We start from the raw sequence: 14,696 nt of genomic DNA on the forward strand, positions 1-14,696 counted from the left end.
ATCAACAACATGCAAGTAATTTCACATGAACACCTGAAGCTACCTTATACTGAATCAGACCCTTGGTCCATCAAAGTCAGTATTGTCTACTCAGACCGGCAGCGGCTCTCCAGGGTCTCAGACAGAGGTCTTTCACATCACCTACATGCCTAGTCCTTTTAACTGGAGATGCCAGGGATTGAACCTGGGACCTTCTGCATGCCAAGCAGATACTCTACCACTGAGCTATGGCATATCCCCATGAAGCCTCCTTATACTGACCCTTGGTCCATCAAAGTCAGTATTGTCTACTCAGACCGGCAGCGGCTCTCCAGGGTCTCAGGCTGAGGTCTTTCACATCACCTACCTGCCTAGTCCCTTTAACTGAAGTTGCTGGGGATTGAATCTGGGACCTTCCGCATGCCAAGCCCCTCTCCATGGCTCTCCATGTGCAGTCGGGGTCTTTCACATCACCTTGCCTAGTCCCTTTAACTGGAGATGCCAGGGATTGAACTTGGGACCTTCTGCATGCCAAGCAGATGCTCTACCACTGAGCCACAGCCCCTCCCCGTTTCATAACTGGAAAGTACACTCCATTAAACAGCAGGGTTTCCCCTCCCCCTTTTCTTTTTTTCCAGGACTGTCCTTCAGAAGCTGGAGACTTTCGGGCTCAGCAGTGTTCCGCCTACAACGACGTCAAGTACCAAGGGCACTTCTATGAGTGGGTTCCTGTGTACGGTGATGCCGGCTCGCCATGTGCCTTGAAATGCCAAGCCTTGGGGAAACCCTTGATGGTGGAGCTTGCCCCCAAAGTCCTGGACGGCACTCGCTGTAACACCAAATCTTTGGACATGTGCATCAGTGGGATATGTCAGGTACGGCAGCGATATGCTAATCTCTTCTCTACCCTGTGAGCTCCCCCCACCCCGCTCCCCACATTAAGGAGGGCAGACTTCAATGAACATACGAAGCTGCATCACACATTGAGAGCCAGTGTAGTGTATTGGTTAAGAGTGGTGGTTTGGAGCGGTGGAGTCTGATCTGGAGAACCGGGTTTGATTTCCCACCCCTCCACATGAGCGGCGGAGGTTAGTCTGGTAAACTGGATTTGTTTCCTCCCTCCTACATACGAAGCCAGCTGGGTGACCTTGGACTAGTCACAGCTCTCTTAGAGCTCTCTCAGCTCTGCCTACTTCACAGGGTGTCTGTTGTGGGGAGGGGAAGGGAAGGTGATTGTAAGCCGGTCTGATTCTTCCTTAAGTGGTAGAGAAAGCTGGCATATAAAAACCAACTCTTCTCCTTCTCCTTCTCCTTTTCCTTCTCCTTTTCCTCCTTCTCCTTCTCCTTCTTCGTCCTCGTCTTCGTCTTCTTCTTGCCAGTTCCACTAGTCTGAATTTTGGCGGATTGCTCAATGACATCTGCGTGGGCCTTGCTTCTTCTTGAGCAAGGATTCCACCTCTAACTTCTCGGTTGTGTTTTGTTCTCACTCAGTTGTCATTCTCCTGTGCAAATGTGTTCAGATATTTCGACTGGTTCTTCGTGACACCTGCTGAGTGAAGATGTACGAAATGCTTGTTGGTTTCGAATGTCATAATCTGTTTGTGGTGCATCTGGGTAGCGCTGAGCCTGGTTCATGAAGAATGTAGCAGGGGAGTGTGAAATTAGAAGCTGTTAGGAGAACACCTCCTGTAACTACGAGCAGGCCCAAGTGTTACAGGAAGTATGTTTAAGAGGACCTTTCTGCAGGATCATGATTTATTTATTTTTTGGCCAATAAATGGTGCTTTTATTCTTCTCTTTGTGACTTTACCCCCAAGACTGTTTTCCTTTGAATATTGCGATTTCCTGAGTTCTCCGTCTGGGGCAACCTGCATTTGAACTGTGGGATTAGCTTAAGTGAGCTCCTGGAACTAGTCTCTTCCACTTGAGAATGGTTCCCCGGAGTGTGCTCTTTGCTACCGCAGAGGCATTTGCAGATGCAATGGAGACTTCATGGGTGTGTGTGTGTGTGTTTGTGAGTGGATGTTCTATGCTGTCTGCTCATGCCCACTTACCTCCCTTCACCCCAGGAGTCCTTTTTGCCAGCTTAAAAAAAACAAACCTAAACCATTAAGCATGAAACATCATTAAGGGCCATTCATGGCTACTAGTTAAAATGGATACTAGTCATGATTCATACCTATGCTTTCTAGTATCAGAGGAGCAGACTTATTATATTAGGTGCTCTGGAACACAGGCAGGATGGTGCTGCTGCAGTCGTCTTGTTTGTGGGCTTCCTAGAGGCACCTGGTTGGCCCCTGTGTTCACACAGCTGGACTTGATAGGCCTGGGTCTGATCCAGCAGGGCTTTTCTTATGTTCTTACTACAATTATATATAATTATCTTAGGTGCTATGGAACACAGGCAGGAGAATGCTGCGGCAGGTCTCTTGCCTTGAAAACCCTACAGGGTCGCCAGAAGTCAGCTGTGACTTGGCACACACACACACACACACACACACACACACACACAGATGTCTAAGGATACCACAGCATAACATTATGATTTCATAGATTAACATTAGGTGGTTTCCCACAACCAATCATGGTAAAGCTGGTGAGGATAAATGTGGTTGAGGACCATGAGACAAAAGACTGTAGGATAATAATAACATATGAATAATCTAAGGATTTCAGATAAATTGGACCATTATTTTGTTCAGTTTCAGAGACAAATATCAAAAATATTAAAGGTAAAGGTAAAGGTCCCCTGTGCAAGCACCGGGTCATTCCTGAACCATGGGGTGACATCACATCCTGACATTTTCTAGGCAGACTTTGTTTGCGGGGTGGTTTGCCAGTGCCTTCCCCAGTCATCTTCCCTTTACCCCCAGCAAGCTGGGTCCTCAATTGACCGACCTCGGAAGGATGGAAGGCTGAGTCAACCTTGAGCCGGCTACCTGAAACCGACTTCCGTCGGGATCGAACTCAGGTCGTGAGCAGAGCTTGGACAGCAGTACTGCAGCTTTACCGCTCTGCGCCGCGCGGCTCTAATAAAAAATATTACATTTGGCTAAACAAGATCCTGGGTTTAAGGAGAAATACGGGTTTGCGTTTTTCTTACGCAATGCAAGGAATGTGTCCATCCGGAATATATGTTTCAAAATAGGCAACGGAAAAATCACACTTTCAATTCGCCATCCTGGACTGTGCCCCATTAACCAACGGGACATTTCCTACTCCTTGGTTTTCAGACAGGAATAAATTTTACCTAGAAGGTGTATGGTTTTGCAATTAAGTCTCCGTTCTGCAGAGCATCTATGGCTGTATTAAAGGCCCGAACGTGCACAGCTCGAAAACACTTGACATGGTTGATGAGCAGAGTAGGTGTGTACTTGGGGAAAAAATGAGGCATTTGGCACACGCGAAGTGTTGGGATTATGGCAACCTTTCTACGTATGCGCATTGGGGTCTGGAGCGATTTTAATGCGTTCTTCGTCCTTGCCTACCAATCATTCCGACACGTAGTAGTTGCCTCCGTTTGAAGCCAGCATGTCACACCTAAAAGAAGAAAAGCTCTCCCCCCCTCATTTCCCTTCTGTCATTTATAGAATGGGAAAAAACTGAACCACGCAGCTTGCCAAAGGTAGGTTTCTTAATGCTTGCTACTGTATTTATAGCATCCCTCCCCAAATGGAGGCGGGCAAAGTGTTCCATGGTGAATTAGAGCAGCACACTTCATTTTCAGTCGGTGTTATTTGAAGTTTAGAGCGGCAGCCAGCTAGGCAAAGGACACGCGGGAACATGGAAGAACAGAGTGTGCTGGGCAGGGAAGCTGGCATTGTGACAGAAGTCTTCCATGTCTAGCAAAGGATTCTTCTGCTCCAGTGGAAGTGCCTGCTAGTTGTATTTAATATGAGCTAGCCACATCATATGCCCACTGTAGTATCTCAAGCATCTTGCACACGATGCAGAGAAAGAGGCTGTATTAACACCACGGACTGGAAGATGTGCTTCTCTGTTTTAGAAGAAGAAGAGCTGGTTTTTATATGCCGGGTTTCTCTGCCACTTAAGGAAGAATCAAACTGGCTTACAATCACCTTCCCTTCCCCTCCCCACAACAGACACCCTGTGAGGTAGGTGGGACTGAGAGAGTTTGGAGCGAACTGTGACTAGCCCAAGGTCACCCAGCTAGTTTGGAGCCAGCGTGGTGTAGTGGTTAAGAGTGGTGGTTTGGAGCGGTGGAGTCTGATCTGGAGAACCGGGTTTGATTCCCCGCTCCTACACACGAAGCCAGCTGGGTGACCTTGGGCTAGTCACATTCTCTCAGCTTCACCTACCTCTCAGGGTGATGTTGTGGGGAGGGGAAGGTGATTGTAAGCCGGTTTGAGTCTCCCTTAAGTGGTAGAGAAAGTCGGCATACAAAAACCAACGCTGCTGCTTCTTTTTCTTCATGTGTAGGAGTGGGGAAACCAACCCAGTTCCCCAGATTAGTGCCCGCCGCTCATGTGGAGGAGTGGGGAAACCAACCCTGTTCTCCAGATCAGACTCCACCGCTCCAAACCACCACTCTTAATCACTACACCATGCTGGCTCTCTCCCCTTTTAAACATCCGGCCCGATGAAGAGGCCTGGAGAATTTGAAAAGCCGCATATTGTGTTGTTTTGGTTGGTCTTAAAAAATGGTATGATGCTGAGTTGGGTTTTGTGGGGGCAGTTTTAGTGATTCTGGGGCCCTAGGCTGAAGTGCAGGATGGGGCCACAGAATCGCTGCCTCCACCTTCACTCTCCAACACACACGCACACACACTCTGCACACACTGGGGCCATGCAAGATCACCACTGTGGGGGAGAGGTAGTTGTGAGTTTCCTGCATTGTGCAGGGGGTTGGACTAGATGACTCTGGTGTTCCCTTCCAACTCTATGATTCTATGATTCTCTGGGGCCGGGTAACAAAGTGTGGACTTTTTTTTGCCAACGGCAGCCCTCAGGCATGGTATGGCTACCTTTTGTGCTTTAAGAAGAAGAGGCATCCCGCAATCAGTACTGTGATTTTTTCCGTAAAAAGAAATCAAAAGATGGTGGCCAGCAGCGTTCGCAGAGAACGAGGACGGAGGCTCATGGGGACTGAGTGCCGCTTGCGATGCTCAGGTCTGCCGAGTCCTGGCACCCACTCGCGGAAGCCGCCGAGAACTTGGCAGAGGCTTTTACACTGAACTCCTCTAAGTAAACATGTCTCCGTGCTGATGTGGATGGCTTTTGTGCCTGGGAGCAGGCTACGCATTTGAGCAGCGAAGGGCAGCGGGCTCTCATGTCTCTTCTCCCGCTAGCGGCTGCTGTTTTTGCTCATTCCTTGTCTCTGCGAATCTTTGGCAAGTCTCGCAGCAAGCGGTCAAGCCTTTTAACCCAGGCATGATTTCACTTCCATCTGTTTTCATAACACCGAGGGTCTTCGCTAGGCTTGCTACGCTTTGGTAGTTCTCCTTCCTGCCCTCCTGTTCTAATAGAATGTCTTGGGGAGGGGGCTTGGTGTATCGTTTTTTGGCACCCATCAGCAGCGGCTGCTCCTTTCGGTCAGCTATTTGCTTCTTCCTTCACACATGAATTCAAAGCAAACAAAGTCCTTATCGGAGGAAGTAAAGATCACGGATCCTGGCCCCCGAGAGGCTGAGGTTGAACTTGCTACGGAGGGAGTGAAGAAAAAGCCCAAAGGAGGATGGAAAGGCGGGGAGGGTTTCTGGGAAAGTTATTTTGGGGGCCCCTTGAGAACCAGAAGTCTCAGATCAACTAGACCACTCCGTCATGACTTCGACTGCTGCTGCCCTGCTCCGGTTACCAAATAAAATATTTGGAGTTCCTGTGTTAAAAATGGGTCTGGGTTTTAGGCGGGGGAAAACCCTTGCAGGAAGATAATGAAAACTGTTGTAGTGTAATAACAACAACAACAACAACGACGATGATGATAATGATAATAATAAGATGATGATGATAACAATAATTTATTAATACGGTCACTGACCAGCAGAAAACAACAACAACAGCCCCAACAGATAATAAGAAAACCAACACCAGTAGCTACTACTGCTACTACAAGTAATCTAAGCCTAAAAATTACATATTACATGTATGACTAAAATTCATATAAACATCGTAAAACTTGGTGTGACCCCCTTTTGAGTAATAAAGTCTTTCTGTAACTTGTATCCTGTCAGGGTACAGCGTATTTTAGTAGCTGCAGCGCAGAATTTAGCAGTCAAGAGTGTAAACTGTGATTTTTTTCACCAGTTAGGAGCTTCTTAGCCACAAACTCATCTGGTTGGTCAGGGAAAGCGTTAAGCAAAGGGGAAAGAACCCTTATGTGGACTTCTTAGTAGAATGACTGTTCTAGTGTGTGTGTGTGTGTGTGTGTGTGTGTGTGTTTTAAATAACTTTTTAACATGATCAGAGCAATACCTATCTGAATATGGAGGGTGGGCAGGGGAAGGAAAAAAACACTTAAAAGCAGTCTTCAGATCAAGAAGACTTCCATGTAGTGAACATATATCACTGAAGGTATCTGTGTCAGGCCAGCTTCTCAACGTGCCCCTGAGTTGCTGCTGTTTTGCGTTTATCCACCCTGCCCTGCGTAGGATTGGCTGCTTTCTCGTTCGACTTATATGGAACTATTATTCTTATCTTCTTTTCTTGGAACACAACCCCACTTGCAGCCGCTCGCTTACATTAGTTTAAAAAAAAAAATTTTTTTTTAAATCCTTGGAAACCCCCCTGAGTAAACAGAACAGTCTTTTTCCCGGCAGTCGTGAAAGGATCAAATGCAAAGTGACTCCTTGCTTTGGACTTGTGAGTCAAGCAACAGCTAATATTTAAATAAAGCAACGCGGCGTTTTAAAAGGCTGCAAAAGCTGGTCCGTTTTGCAATATGTGAGTCATATCTAGGTGATGCGGAAAGAGGTCCTTCTCGCACGGTTTGCCAGAGTTCTGTGAATATTTATTGCTTTCTGGAGGCTGTTCTCGCTGCTTTTCGTTCTGCTCTTCACCTTGCTGCAGGGCTTGGATCCTTGTGCGTGGTGCACAGTTAGCCCGGCCACTAGGCGGGGTGTGAACTTTTCCAGCCGTCAGATTTTGTGGCTATCAGTCAAGGTCAGCAGATTGTCGATCATTGTGACGGCCGTTGTGGTTTTGCTGCAGCCCAGGGGCACCATTTGGACTTGCGCTCCAAGCGCCGAGACATCTTGGGCTGACTGCTGATTTGGAATATGCATAGACTCAGTGCTTGTCCTCTGAATGCCACTGTACCCAGGATGCTTGGAGGCAGAATGCTCCTTGGTTTTATTTTGGGGCGGTATTTCAAAGCTATAATAGCAATCATATCTTTCTTTTCTCTGCTTAATGCATCTGTATTCTGGTGAGGCTAAATAGTTTTTGTGTTAGACATAATATATTTTTTAAAATCTCTACACCAGTCCCCTCACACACACCCCACATGCATTTTGGACATGATGTCCAAATTTAAATGCTTTTAATTCCTACTAACACCATTGTGGAGTGGGGGAATCCCAGGGCAAGTCTGACAGTACTAGCTATGTCTCAGATTCCTTAGGGTTTTTGCAGCCTGGAAATCAGGCTGAGTTGTGACTTCATAGAACCATAGAGTTGGAAGGGGCCATACAGGCCATCTAGTCCAACCCCCTGTTCAATGCAGGATCAGCCTAGAGCATCCCTGACAAGTGCTTGTCCAGCCTCTTCTTAGACTGCTAGTGAGGGGGAGCTCACCACCTCTCTAGGTAGCTGATTCCACTTTCAAACAACTCTTATTGTAAGAATTTTCCCCCTAATACCCAGCCAGTACCTTTCCTCCCATTATTTAAACCATTATTGCGAGTCCTATCCTCTGCTGCCAACAGTAACAGCTCCCTGCCCTCCTCTAAGTGACAGCTCTTCAATACTTAAAGAGGGCAATCATAAAGAACCCCCCTCTTCAGGAACAACCCCCCAACAGGCAATGGTAAACCATCTCTGTTTGTCTCTTTCCTTCAAAACTCTAAAGGGTTCACCATAAGTCGGCTGTGACTTGATGCCACTTTGCACCACCGGTTGGCAAAATTAGTGTATTATACAAGGTTTGAGAATGCAGTCCGTGGTTGTTTCTTAAGTTTTGAGGCTGGGATGGTGTATATCTGGCTGGTTCATCGGCGATATTTATTTCATCGAGAGCTTCTTGTGTGGCCTTCCCTTACGGTTAACCGACGTTGGGTTGCAAATGCTTCTGAAACCTCAGGTGCTGAACGTGTGGTTCAAATGGGCCGTGCAGAGGGTAGAAGACTAACGTTATGCGCACAGTCGGAAAAGCAGGTGATAATGTAACTTGGTCCCGTTCATTATTTATTTGTATTTTTTTAAAAAAGAAAATAAGCCAGAGCCTGCTCCAGCAGCCCCATTCGATCAATGAATGTTTTGTGTCCTGTGCGGTTTTTTTGGATCTGAACAGTGATCCGTAAGGAGGCACGCTTGCACCCTCCTGTCGTGGGTGGTCTGTAATCTCCCATGCTTGCCCCCCTCATCCTTCAGTACATTTTAAAATGGGAATGTAATATTTTCTGAAGCACTTGGTTTTATGGGATGGAAGTGGGTTTGCAGAACGGAGGAACCTTTGTCTGAGGCAAGTCCCCGGAGGTATTAAAATGTTTGCAAAAATATGTGGGAAAGCTACTCTGAAGCTGTGAATTTTATGCCTTCATATTCCCCCCCCCTTTGTTTTCTCCCATACTGTAAAATTATTTTCAGGGAAATCCTAATAATTCTTTGTTTTTGTGCGGCACTTTCAGCGTTATGTGGCTAAGAAGACACATTGTTGTTTGTATATCATCTTACCAAGCAAACTATTCTCGTGGGTGTGTATTGAGGTGCAGATGAGAGGTCAGCTTTATTTAATAAATGCGAGAATCGTTTTGGCTTGGTTCTGATGTAGCGGCCAACCTATGAATGAAGCCATAAAAGAGCCTCCTTCACAATTGCTTGCACAATCCCAGCTCCCGTGTCCTCTCAGTGGATGTTGGGGCAAACTGTAGCTTGTCTTTCCATCCGAACCGGCAAACTTGGCCCTGCTGCAAACCAGGATTCCAAACTGGGAACAGACCACTGTTTTGAACCCTGGTTCTGCAAGGCAAGAACAAGCCACGGTTTGCCGCTTCTCATGCGACAGCAAGCTACGGTCTGCCAAAAGACCTGGAAATGACTAGTGATTTCATTGCACTTAATTGGGTGGAGCTTGCAGGCTTGCATACAAGCTCCTTCGAATAGTGATTATTCATTTAATGGTTGGTAGCAATGGCTGAGCGAAGCCAACAGGACCGGGAAGTCTTTAAAAAAAAACATTTTCCTTCCCTGGTATGTTCTCTGGCTTGTGAAAATATATCACTTGTTTACACGTTGACAGAAGTAGAGGGAGTGTGATATAAATGAAATGCAAGTTGCAGGGTTAGACTTCAGTAGATAGATTTATGGCCACGTGAACAGGCATGGGAAATCGCATGAATACAGCATACATTTCCCATGGTAAATTTGATTCTCATGCTTCTGTTGACATTAAAAGGAGTTCCCAGAGCTGTATTTAAAATTCCCTGTTATCTGTTGCACACATGCCAAGATGCTTTGCTTCACAGATATTGATGAGAGAATATGACATGAAATGAGAGATGAGTTTTGAGACGTTCAGTGGTTTTAAAGAGAACTGGTGTGGAAAAAGATGACATTGCTTTCCATGTTATTCACACACACCTCTTTGATCCTCCTGTTGCCTTTGGTCAAAAAGGCTTTTTGAAATGATACAAAAGCCTGCGAAACCTGTTGAGTAGAGTCGGAAAGAGGAATAAGTGCATGCACGCTGCAGCCTGTGCGTCTGTTGTTAAAAACATACCAGTGTGGTGTAGTGGTTAAGAGCGGTGGACTCTTAATCTTGGGAACCGGGTTTGATCCCCCACTCCTCCACATGAGCGGCGGACTCTAAATCTGGTGAACCGGGTTGGTTTCCCCACTCCTCCACATGAAGCCAGCTGGGTGACCTTGTGCTAGTCACGGCTCTCTTAGAGCTCTCTCAGCCTCACCTACCTCACAAGGGGTGGGGAGAGGAAGGGAAGGAGATTGTAAGCCGGTTTGATACTCCTTAAATGGTAGAGGAAGTCGGCATATAAAAACCAACTCTTCTTCTCCTCCTCCTCCTCCTTCTCCACTGTAATCTGTCTCTGGCCTGAGAGAGGCAACCATTTGTTGTGTTGGGGGTTAGGGTGGAATTTTTGAAGATTTTGGGTAGGGTTTTATTGTGCAGCTGTTAATACATACCTTGTTTGTTGGCTTAAGCCAATGATGTAAAGCTGATTTTTGTGTTCTGCATGGTGAACTGATCTGGAATGTGTCACTTGAGATTGCAGGTGAAGGAACTGATTCCCCCATGTGGTATGGAAAAACAAGGCTGAGTGTATATAACCCCATGTGCTTTGGCTAGAGAGCCAGCGTGGTGTAGTTGTTAAGAGCGGTGGTTTGGAGCAGTGGAGTCTGATCTGGAGAACTGGGTTTGATTCCCCCCTCCCCCCCATGAGCGGCGGAGGCTAATCTGGTGAACTGGATTTGTTTCCCCACTCCTCCACACAAAGCCAGTTGGGTGACCTTGGGCTAGTCACAGCTCTCTTAGAGCTCTCTCAGCCCCACCTACCTCACAGGGTGTCTGTTGTGGGGAGGGGAAGGGAAGGTGATTGTAAGCTCGTTGGATTCTGCCTTAAGTGGCAGAGAAAGTCGACATATAAAAACCAACTCTTCTTCTTTGTGCATTTTAAAAATTGCTGTGAGCTGTTCAGGAGTATGTGCTGAGAAGGAGGATATAACTTAAATAAGTGAACACACACAAGAACACAGTGCATTCCCTGGTTTGTGTGACATTTGTGGTGTCATCCTGAGCAGAATAAAAACCCTTTAGAGTCCATTGAAGTCAGTTGGGCTTGAAGGGTGTAACTCTGCTTAGGATGGCACTGGTTAAGTCATGCCAGAGACCCCTCCTCCCTCTGCCCGGTGGGTGGCCTAAAGTCACAGTTAATGGAGCAAGACGTGAGTAATGGTCAGGACCAACTGAGTGAATTAGGGTACTACTGCAGCATCTAATAAAGTTCAAGGCTGTAGCATTGCTGATGTTTTTTTAAAAAAAAGAAATAATGTTGTCAGAGCCGAAGTATGTCAGGCGGTTAAGTGCTCAGTGCAAAGAGAAGGTCAAAAGAACACTGGACATAAATCAAACTCTCAATACTTTGGAAAGCAGCAGCCAAGCCAGGCAGAGAGCAAGCTTAATTTTAGAATCTGTAAAAGGGAATAAGGTGCATTCCGGCCCAACAGTGGGATATAAACCACACCTCTTGGCCTGGATATTTATATCCTTCTTCCTCTTTGCTCAGACCTTTTCCTTCTGGGTTTCAAGGGAGTTTTCTCTGCTCTGCCCCTTCCCCTGTCTTCTGGGGAACAGGATCCATGAAGGGGTGCTGGCAAAGATAGAGGGAAACATGACTGAAGATGCTGGTGAGCCAGCGTGGTGTAGTGGTGGGGTCTGATCTGGAGAACTGGGTTTGATTCCCCGCTCCTCCACATAAGCGGCGGAGGCTAATCTGGTGAACTGGATTGGTTTCCCCCTCCTACAGATAAGGCCAGCTGGGTGACCTTGGGCTAGTCACAGCTCTCTCAGTCCCACCTAACTCACAGGGTGTCTGTTGTGGGGAGGGGGAGGGAAAGGTGATTGTAAGCTGGTTTAAGTCTCCCTTAAGTGGTAGAGAACGTCAGCATGTGAAAACCAACTCTTCTTCTTCTACTTCTCTGTAGCTTATAGGGTTGCCAGCTCTGGTTTTGGAAATACCTGGAGATTTTGGGGGTGGAGCCTGAGGAGGGTAGGGTTTAGGGAGGGGAGGGACTTCAATGCAGTATAATGCCATACAGTTCGCCTTCTTCTCTGTAGCTTATAGGGTTGCCAGCTCTGGTTTTGGAAATACCTGGAGATTTTGGGGATGGAGCCTGAGGAGGGTAGGGTTTAGGGAGGGGAGGGACTTCAATGCAGTATAATGCCATACAGTTCGCCTTCCAAAGTGTCCATTGTCTCCAGGGGAACTGATCTCTGTTGCCTGGAATCATTTATAATCCCAGGAGATCTCCAGCCACCACCTGGAGGTCGGCAACACTATCTCTGGGCAAACCTTCTGAGTCAGGCTCACTCATTGGTCAAAACAACTAAGAAGACCAGCTGCTCTTGCTAAGCTACTAGGATTGCCAACCTCCCGATGGTGGCTGGAGATCTCCTGCTATGACAACTGATCTCCAGGCGACAGAGATCAGTTTCTCCAGTTTCCCTGGAGAAAATGGGTGCTTTGGCAATTGGACTCTATGGGATTTAAGTCCCTCCCCTCTCCAATCCCCGCCATCCTCAGGCTCCACCCCCAAAATCTCCAGGTATTTCCCACCCTGGAGCTGGCAACCCTTGCTGTAAATTGGCAACACTCGGTCAGACTGGCACGTGCTGTGATAAGTGTGGGCTGCTTGTACAGCACTTAGGGTTGCCGGGTCCCTCTTCACCACCGGCGGGAGGTTTTTGGGGTGGATCCTGAGGAGGGCGGGGTTTGGAGAGGGGAGGGGACTTCAATGCCATAGAGTCCAATTGGCAAGGCGGCCATCTTCTCCAGGGGAACTGATCTCTATCGGCTGGAGATCAGTTGCTATAGCAGGAGATCTCCAGCTATTACTTGGAAGTTGAGCAATTAAAATATACACCACCACACTATTACACACAGTCAGGAACTTAGTATGGAGTCGACTAGTTAATTTCAAGTCAGACACAAAGTAATCCAGAACTTGACAATTTATCACATAGGTGCAAAAGTGCAAATGTGCAGTGAAAGACTTACAACATACAATTCTATATTCAATCCTATGTTCTCAATCCTATAAGGTAACAATCTCCACAATTTTCTCTTGAGTAACCTTCACAAAGGTAACTGGAGAGCAAAATTATTAAGATTGTGAAGATTACTCGAGAAAATTGTGGAGATTGTTACCTTATAGGATTGAGAACATAGGATTGTATATAGAATTGTATGTTGTAAGTCTTTCACTGCACATTTGCACTTTTACACCTATGTGATAAATTGTCAAGTTCTGGATTACTTTGTGTCTGTGATTGACTTGAAATTAACTAGCCGACTCCATACTAAATTACTTGGAAGTTAGCAATCCTAACAGCTCTCGAGGATATCCTTGCAGTTTGTCGTAGGACGTGCTGCAGGGCCAAATGGCTATGGATTTGAACAGGCGTGAGCGTTTTTACGTTGGCGATTCCGTGTGGGAATGAGGCCTCCTTACCGCTTTCAGGGGTCTTACAGTACAACATGAACTGGCCAACGGAGAGATTTCCTAACATCCTTTGGAAGATGTACGTCTTAGATACCGCACCACGTTTCTGTCAAGTCCTTGTCCTTTCCCCCTTTCCCTCACCCCCTTTCCCTCCCTCCCCACCATCTTCTCATGATATTTAAATCCCACCATCTGCTTAAGAAATGAACATTCTTGAATGTGGCCAGTTCTGCATTAACCTTCGCAGATCGAAGCGAAACATCCTGCGTTCATGGTTTTCATTTAAAACCTAATTCCTTTTCCGAATCCAAATGAGCGCGAGAGGAGAACTGTAGAAACAGCTGTGGAAACTTCGGGGCGGATTTCTGGATTTCCATTTTGCGAAATAATTCACGGAGTTTCAGAACCCGCTCGGATGCGTCAGGGATTGCAGAGCCTTCCCTCTGCCTCTGTTTTGAGGTGGTACCCGCAGTTCGGTCTCTTGTCATTGAAGTATTCATTGTGCCGCTGTGGGAGAATTACCAAGACTGGTTTCCTCTTCTTCCCCCCCCTTCCAAAAGGAGGATTGAGGGGAAATCGACAGGGTCCAAAAATAACCGTATTGCTTGGAATCATTAGCAACCTGGGGCTGTTCTTGTATGACTTCAGCCGTATGGGAGGTGCTCCTCTGTGCCCACCTCCCACATCACTCCTGTATTAAATAGAACAAGGGCAGGGCAGAATTTTGAATATACCATACCCAGACTGGACCTGTCCTTGCTCTGACTCTTCTGAGAGCCAGTGTGGTGCAGTGGTTAAGAATAGTGATTTGGAGCGGTGGAGTCTGATCTGGAGAACCGTGTTTGATTCCCATCTCCTCCACATGAGCGGCGGAGGATAATCTGGTGAACTGGATTTGTTTCCCCACTCCTACACATGAATCCAGCTGGGTGACCTTGGGCTAGTCATACTCTCTCAGCCTCACCCACCTCACAGGGTGTCTGTTGTGGGGAAGGGAAGGTGATTGTAAGCCAGTTTGAGTCTCCCTTAAGTGGTAGAGAAAGTTCTTCTTCTTCTTCTTCCTCCTCCTCCTCCTCCTCCTCCTCCTCTTCTTCTTCTTCTTCTTCTTCCTCCTCCTCCTCCTCTTCTTCTTCTTCTCCTTCTCCTCCCCCCCCCATTGGAATGCCGCTTTTACGAGGAACTTCGATCACGTTATACCTCTCCCCTTTTAACATATAAATCTAATGCCTCTGTGTCTGACATAATGCCTTTTTTATTAAGCGACAGGGATCCCAAGGCTTCATTGTCAGTGGCAAGAATTTATTTCAGTCCTTAAATCCCTGAAACGTTAGATTTACGCTGCTCAGGATCAATGGACCAAGGAG

General features: G+C 46.9%; 1 protein-coding gene across 1 annotated transcript in view; it reads left to right on the forward strand.

Moving 5' to 3' along the window:
• The window catches only part of ADAMTSL3 (ADAMTS like 3), an 89,310-nt gene that overhangs the window by 22,702 nt on the left and 51,912 nt on the right, over positions 1 to 14,696 (forward strand). The window contains exon 4 of the mRNA XM_056865860.1: positions 618 to 854. Coding sequence (XP_056721838.1) covers positions 618 to 854 — 237 coding nt within the window. The remainder of the gene's footprint in view (positions 1 to 617; positions 855 to 14,696) is intronic.

This window comes from Euleptes europaea, chromosome 20, assembly GCF_029931775.1.
Source record: "Euleptes europaea isolate rEulEur1 chromosome 20, rEulEur1.hap1, whole genome shotgun sequence".
NCBI classification, from domain to species: Eukaryota; Metazoa; Chordata; class Lepidosauria; order Squamata; family Sphaerodactylidae; genus Euleptes; species Euleptes europaea.